At 34.9% G+C, this 7,069-nt stretch overlaps 1 protein-coding gene across 1 annotated transcript; it reads left to right on the forward strand.

The window, feature by feature from the left end:
• The first annotated feature begins 6,205 nt into the window (after positions 1-6,205).
• On the forward strand, positions 6,206-6,751 carry LOC123560768 (uncharacterized). The gene has a single exon (XM_045352926.2). It carries the CDS (start codon positions 6,206-6,208, stop codon positions 6,749-6,751), a length of 546 nt encoding a protein of 181 aa, XP_045208861.2.
• The last annotated feature ends 318 nt before the right edge of the window (positions 6,752-7,069 follow it).

Raw genomic sequence — 7,069 nt, forward strand, 5'->3', positions numbered from 1 at the left:
TGTTGAGAGTACATCTGTGATTATTCCACATCAGACGTGCATAACCCTTAACTAAAATCACAATCCCACGACGCAGACATGCCACATTCAGTTTAATTTAATTCCGAGGAGCAGTTTGACCTTTGTTTCAGACTAATTAAACCAACACAAAGACAATCATCTGAAGAGTGCTGGTCAGGTAGGCAGCGTTCTCTATTGTACAACTAATTATTTCATAGGTCCAAATCTCATTCATTTTCAACTAAAGGAATTCGAAATACTTTAATAATTTTAAATAAGAATACAAGCTAAACTAAAAGCTAAGTATTATAGGTCTGATTTAAATAGACAATCAATTTTAACTCATTCGGCGGTAAACGTCATATACCTGCCTCATAGGCAATGCTTTAATTACAAGAAGCATTAGAAAACGAACACTTCTTAGGAACAAAATATATGAATTGATCTTCTAATGTCTTTGTCAGTATCAATCTACCACTTTGATATTTCTCATAGTGCACAAATCCCCAAAGCGTTTTCAGGATTTCTTTTTGGCTGCATTCCAAACATCTTTACAATACCGCTAACTATAAACATTCTTTGCAAATGACACTGTCATCTACAGATAAAAGTTGAATGTACTTTAGAATTTATTACCGGTAGAATGCTGAATATATAGAGCTGAATATCTTCAAACACTTTCACCGCCGATGTTTTTGACTATCTGCCAGTCTTGCTTGTATGTTAACTGTAAAAATATATATCTCAACTATTTTGGTGCTATAAAATGTTCACCTCCTTTTTTCTCTTCGCCAAGGAATGTCAAAAATTTGTGTGCTCTGTTCAAACTACGTTCGCCAAGGTTTTCTATCGAATTTACTAGATAAAGATCCCCAAACTCCAACACGGTGTTACTTCCCCTTTAATATTATACATGATTGTTTGACAATGTTGACAATATTCCTGTGCGACGGTTGAAGGCCTGTGAGAAAGTCTTCTAGCACAAAGCATGAATTGTTAATATGTACCATGTTCCGAATTATTACTTTTGATGAAATTCATAAATGTAGTTTCAAATTCAAGAACATGTATATTGTATATTGAGCAAAGGCCTCCAAAAATAATCGTTGTTACATGTTATACAGGACGTCGTTCCCTCCTTTCCTTAATCTGTATCAGCACACTGCATTCCCCTGCTTCCTCTTCATATATTACCACAGTTATTGTTATATCAGCGGCTGTACACAGAGCATAGTTTTCAGAAAGCTTTCAATTAAATAAATCTACTTTGGTTTTGCATGAAATGAAAAAATAGTTGGGAAACTTCGATCGACCATGCATTAAGCTGAATAGAATATTCCCTCATAAACTAATTGTGTAAGACTGAGAAGTCTGATGAAGTCTTCAAACAAAGACAGACGTACAAAAAAGATGTACGCAACTGTTTTGTTTATGAAATGTGGCTATTTTGACTCCATTTCTAACCAGAAGGTAATAAAACTTATAAATACGAATCATATCCAAAGAATGTTAAAACTGAAACTTTACATTATTTTATTCCAGTTTTCATATAGAATCTACCAGAAATTATACAGAAATGTTCCTGTATAAATTATTTTTGTCTGTGTAAACTTTTATGTTCATCTGGGAATATGTCCTTTTAAAGATGTAGCATTCAAAGAAGTGATCATGTCAAAAGATATTGCAGACGGCAAACTTCTACTGTCTGGTTTCCTTCAGAAATGATAGAAAATCAATCTTACAATTTTCGCAATCTAATAATTTACGCAAGTATTCAGACAAACACATCAGGATAAAATTGCTAGTAGGCAACAGATCTAAAGGTGTAAAATTGTCGCTAAAACTTCTTTATCGGTATCCTCTCGGTTGTAATTTGTTAGAATGGTTAATCTAGTATTAGAGAAATTATTGTTAGAGGTAAATAGTGTCTGTTTATAGGACGAAACATCATCTGAGTTCTGTACGCTTTACTTATTACTAGGAAGAGCGCATATCCATGAATCGTGGTCCCGAACGAGGCGTACGTTCTCTGTGACGATTCGATAGAAGACATTGTGTCTAAAATCATACGTCCTCTAGTGTTTTTTTCTTGTAGTGAAGTTGACAGTTACATGTGAAGAACAACATAGTACTGACACAAAATCCAGAAATTTTGTTAAGTAATACATAACACTGTCTGTCGTTTGTCATTTGTCTTCTATTCTAGACCTTTCTTTATACTTTTATAATTAACCCCAAAAATTAATGTCAAAGAACTTCCGGAGTGATCTGTACCTGTATGATCAACTTAAACGTTACACAGACAATAGCATAAATTGAATTCGTAGTGGTTGGCATATTTTTGTAATCTACCTCAAATTTTATCATTTTTATTTCAAATACGAAGGTGCCTATTAGTCTGCAAACTGACCTAACGACAGAAGGAACCACATCATATTTCATTTTTAAATCTGCACATTTGATTTTTACTGAATTCTCCTCTTGCTCTCTCTGCACCATCAAGCAAAACTTCAACAAGAATAAAAAAGCATAGTGTGTTTTTAAATTTTTCCTAATGCATTCCTCTTTGCTCTAAGATCCAAACAAACGAGTATCATAAATATTCTTTTTCGGCGCAGTCGTGTTGAGCTCGCTTTTGCCCGGAAGTCGAAAAGTTCTCGGCAGCCAATAAAAAACGATGTTTGAATAACAGGTTATTTTTAGACTAGGGAAATTACTTTTAATGGCACTTTTTGATTTGATGATATAGCGTAAAATGGGTCAATGAAATACGGTTGTGTTTTCAGGCTTCCATGAAAGTGCTATAACAGCTTATCAACATCAGACTCAAAGCTGATATCGTCGGTGTGTAGAGCAATTACACTTTCTGTTACTTTTTCTAGTGACATTTGTTTTACATCCTTAATATAATTTTGACTTCACACGACACCATTGTTTTCGTTGGAAGATACATGCATACATGCATACTAGATTACGTGGAAATGTATTAAAGCTGAACGTTGAAGAGATACGCTATATCTATAACCTTGTTACTCCATCGACTGGACAACGATATCTATTTAGGTCCAACGGATGTAACAATAAACTCAACACCAGACTACATTATTACATGAGCCCAATCATAGTTTGTGCCATTGATCGGTTTATAGTTCAACACTAAATTTCAAATCTTGAAAAAAAATGTGATGTTTGAATTGCTTGCCGGTCAATAGTCAGAACTATTGCCCGAGGTACGAAGTTTATTCAGATGGATTCACTAAACCACCTTTAAGGACCATTGGAGCTACAAAATGAATAAAAACAACAAAAAGAAACTTTTAACTACTTCCTGTCTTGAACCAGATGATGGAATCTTCCAATACTGGGCCTGTAAAATCATGGTACCGTGGCCTCTCGTAAGAATTTAACAGTTTCCTACTTCTTACCTGGAAAAACGGCTTTGCTATCCGGAAGCACGTGCTAAAATAATTTAGGCCAATTAGAACTAGTTATTGTTAGCAATTTGAAAATTTTATTTTATTGATAAAATATGTTCTGTTAGTTTTTTTTTCTTATTATTGTAATATCAAAAGATTTTGATTTCTTGTTACACAAACTAAAATTTTATGTCCAAAAAGCACGATCGACTTCACGCTACCATGGTAGACCAAAGTACATTTTTTTTGTACTTTACTGACTGCACGAACATAGTTACGTAGTACGGGTACATCTTAGGCACAATCACAGAAAATTCGTGTAGTTTATACATGTGATGGATACACTGATATTGGTAACATATAAGGAATCATTATCATTCGTAGGCTATCTATTTGTTTGTGGATTGAATGGCATCGTCAATCCAAGAAGCATAACCCAAGCGAAGAAATAACCATTCCACATACATTGTATTGCAACTGTTAATATATCTGAGCCATGAACTTCTGTCCCAAGGAAACAGCATTTTTGTGCCAAAACCACAACATTTAATTTCAACGAAATGTTACTGACCACAGAAGCCAGGACATCGTTATGTCCTATGGACTTTGGTAAATACTACTTGCTGTTTTTCACACCCAGTCAATTACCAATCCATTGGCCTGTAATCATTTAGGCAAGTAAATATAGGAGAAAGTGTATTACCTTTTGGCTGTACATGTGTACAGTCGTCGGTGGACAGACATTAAAAGAAATGCAGTGACAGGTAAGATAACCTGAGTCCCAAAATATACATCCGTAATATGTTGATGACATTTTTGTTAAAAACATTTTTTTCAGAAATAGTGCAAAAAGAGGGAATACATGCGGTTACCTTTCAATGCTTTCTTTTTATTTCTAAAATAAAATTGTTAGTATATGTGGTAACCTCTAAAAGTTTTTATTCTAAAATTACATTGTAGTGTGTGTCTAAAATAAGCTGAATATAAGAAAAAGCTAAATAAAAATATTTTACGTAATAAGGAATTATATTACATGACCAGTACTAACGAAAGGTCAACCATTTTGGCGGAAGTCGGTCGGCTTTCTACTTAAAAACTGAACTATTCACTGTCAGGGTATTCGGTGGTTACAGACCCGGTCGGCTTGTCTTGCGCGGTGGTTGCAGTGCGGATGGTGTCCGAAGCATCGGAGAGGAGCAGCAGTCGAGCCCTGTTTTTCTCTGCACCAAACTGCTTGTATCTTATTGTAAGGTGGGACTTTTGCTTGAAGTGATATTCTGATTCAGTTTTCCTGTCTTGACACTCGGCTCTGAAATTAAAAATTAAAGTCATACGCTATATGAATGTCGGCTCTAGTAAAGCGTAAGATCGAAACAAGGCTGGTCATATCTGCCGAAAGGGTTATCTGCGGTCAGAGTTATCTTCGGTCGAGAAATTTGCCAAACAATACTGGCTTTTCAAATACTTTTTTCTTTGCATGAGAACTGTCACTAGCTGTATCAGATTCTGAAAAATAGATTTGTTTCATTTCGGTTGACTGTTCTTGGAGAAATGAGCAAAATATTTATAACATTTTATAACATGTTTTTCTGCGAATAATTGGAATATTTGAGTGAAATATTTTTTTTTGTTTTTGGGTTTAACGCCGTTTTTCGACAGTATTTCAATCATGTAACGGCGGGTTGAGTGAAATATATCTGGTATTTTACAATGAAAAATATCAAAGATACAAATTCCAGTATTATTTGGCAGCAATTCCTTCATCAGCTCCGAGATGACATTATATATTTGTGAGGAAAACCGAAAGCAGTTTCTGTTCCTGTCAACTGCATTGAGATCAAATTTTAAAAGAAACTATAATACAGTAGCAGACGTTGAGATGTAATGCTTACACGGGTATTTGTACGTGTTTTATTATATATCTAACAGGTACTTGTTATTGTATATAGGAATGTACTGCAGTAATGCATACACATATATGTTAAGAGGACCAACCTTTGCAATCGGTGGTAGATGTATATGGCATCGTCATCAACATATCTCAAGAAACGCTAAAACAAACAATACTCCAGTGTTAAATTTGAGACTTCACTGATCTACTGTTTACTGTATTACACAACAAGGACACCGGCAACAAAATAATAAATAGCTTTTGCTTTTGTAATCACACTGTAAGGGGATACAATTATACTGGTTTGAGAAGCGTTGACCTATGGTATGTTCTGGTACAATTTTAGTTCTTAGATGAGGTCTTAGTTTTAAATTTGATAATATCTTCTAACAATCGTACACTTAAAAAAAAAGAATCAAAGAGGCTTTATAACTTTGTATGAAAACAATAGCATCAAGCTTGATGTAAAGAAATGATTATGATTTAGTTACCAGTTTCTGTCACAGTCACAGAATATGCAAGCTTGAAAAATAATAAGAATGAAAATAAAAAAATACCCCCCCCCCACCCACACACACAAAAAAACAAAAAACAATATTCACTATGAACATTATGAACTACTACTTTTTGTTAAAATAACTTTAACTCATATAATTAATGCTCAATTAAAAAAGCAACAAGCTTTCTACAGTTGTTCCCACACTTTTCTTTATCAATCATCATGATTGTTACTGCTCGCACACGAATATATTATTCTAGTATTTATAATGATTTGTTTTGCAAAAATGTTTGCCATTCTGTAACAACCAAAGCTGGCGGGTGTTTTTGGCCGGCGTACATATTAAAGTTTGTTTATTTTACTATCTTTTGTACAGTAAGGCAGTGCTAAATACAAGCTATGTCCATGTGGCTAGACTTCCTTGCAAACTTTAATGGGACATCTTTTTTCATCAACGAACAGCGGCTTTCTAGCGATAACATTTGTCTACATACAGATGCATCAGGGTCAAAAGGCTATGGGGCGATTTATAAGAGTAACTGGTTTTACGGGTCTTTCCCACACTCTTGGCAAAAAGCAAACATCGCATTCTTAGAACTATACCCAATTGTTTTGGCAGTATTCACATGGGGTCATTTATGGAGAAATCACACGGTAGTTTTTCACACAGATAATGAAGCTCTGGTGTCTGTTATCAATAAACAGACATCAAAAGTTCATTGTATAATGTACCTTATCAGAAAGCTAGTCCTACACTGTCTTACACAAAATATAGTATTTTTAGCTCGCCATGTCAAAGGAAAAGACAATAGTATAGCAGACGCTCTTTCTCGTTTTCAGATACAGCGATTCAGGGAGCTAGCGCCGTTCTGCAAACCAAATCCAACTATAGTAAGCCCACATCTTCAACCGGAGATATTTTGCAAGGGTTTGAAACTTTATTAAATGCTTCACTAGCTCCATCAACGCTAGAGACATACAGAAGAGCATGGAAATTGTTTCATGACTTTAGCCAAGCTTACTGTAACGGTTCAATATCTTTGCCTATTTCATCATCAGTGATAGCCTTATTTGTGGCATTTCTTCATGAAAAGGCTATGTCTTCCAAATCCATAACCACATACCTGTCTGGTATAAGCTATGTCCACAAACTTTCAAATGCACCTGACCCTACTACTCATTTTCTCATATCAAGTCTGTTAAAAGGTGCTCAACGTCTGTCCTCGTCATATGACTTACGTTTGCCCATCACAGTGAAACTAT

Source organism: Mercenaria mercenaria, chromosome 4, assembly GCF_021730395.1.
Source record: "Mercenaria mercenaria strain notata chromosome 4, MADL_Memer_1, whole genome shotgun sequence".
Taxonomy (NCBI): Eukaryota; Metazoa; Mollusca; class Bivalvia; order Venerida; family Veneridae; genus Mercenaria; species Mercenaria mercenaria.